This window comes from Sinocyclocheilus rhinocerous, unplaced genomic scaffold, assembly GCF_001515625.1.
Source record: "Sinocyclocheilus rhinocerous isolate Xijiao unplaced genomic scaffold, SAMN03320098_v1.1 scaffold1145, whole genome shotgun sequence".
Taxonomy (NCBI): domain Eukaryota; kingdom Metazoa; phylum Chordata; class Actinopteri; order Cypriniformes; family Cyprinidae; genus Sinocyclocheilus; species Sinocyclocheilus rhinocerous.
The window spans coordinates 61,939-62,385 of NW_015658513.1; the positions used below are offsets into that span (position 1 = coordinate 61,939).

Below are 447 nucleotides of genomic sequence, written 5' to 3' on the forward strand. Positions count from 1 at the left end.
ACGCGGATCTCATACTCGCCGTTCAGCTTCCGTCCTCTGAAGTACTTCACCCTGAAAAACAGCACAGGAACCTCGTCACATCAAACAGCAGACAGGTCTGGATCATCTACAGCGTTCTAGAGCACTACTCTTACTCTTCCTGCCATATTCACACACACTGAGAGAATACTGAGAGAATACTGCATGTAGCAGGAGCAGTACACGAGTGTGTTATTCTCACTCGCACATTCATGTTTCATTTTCACATGCATCAGCTCACAGAACAAGCACACACTCATTTGCATGTAGATTAGCACAGACTCATTATCATCCGTGACTTTGACCCTGAAGAAAACACTGGAGCATTAGAGTTAACCCTTTTAGAGTTAGTATTAGTTATAGTACTATTATTGATTATGATAAATTCATATAATTTTATTCTTCATAAATGATTGATTGAATTATATT

General features: G+C 39.4%; 1 protein-coding gene across 1 annotated transcript in view; it reads right to left on the minus strand.

Annotated features, from left to right (window-relative positions):
• LOC107722344 (synapsin-3-like) overlaps window positions 1–447 on the minus strand; it is a 53,200-nt gene that overhangs the window by 45,479 nt on the left and 7,274 nt on the right. Inside the window, 1 exon segment of the mRNA XM_016530669.1 lies at window positions 1–51. Coding sequence (XP_016386155.1) covers window positions 1–51 — 51 coding nt within the window.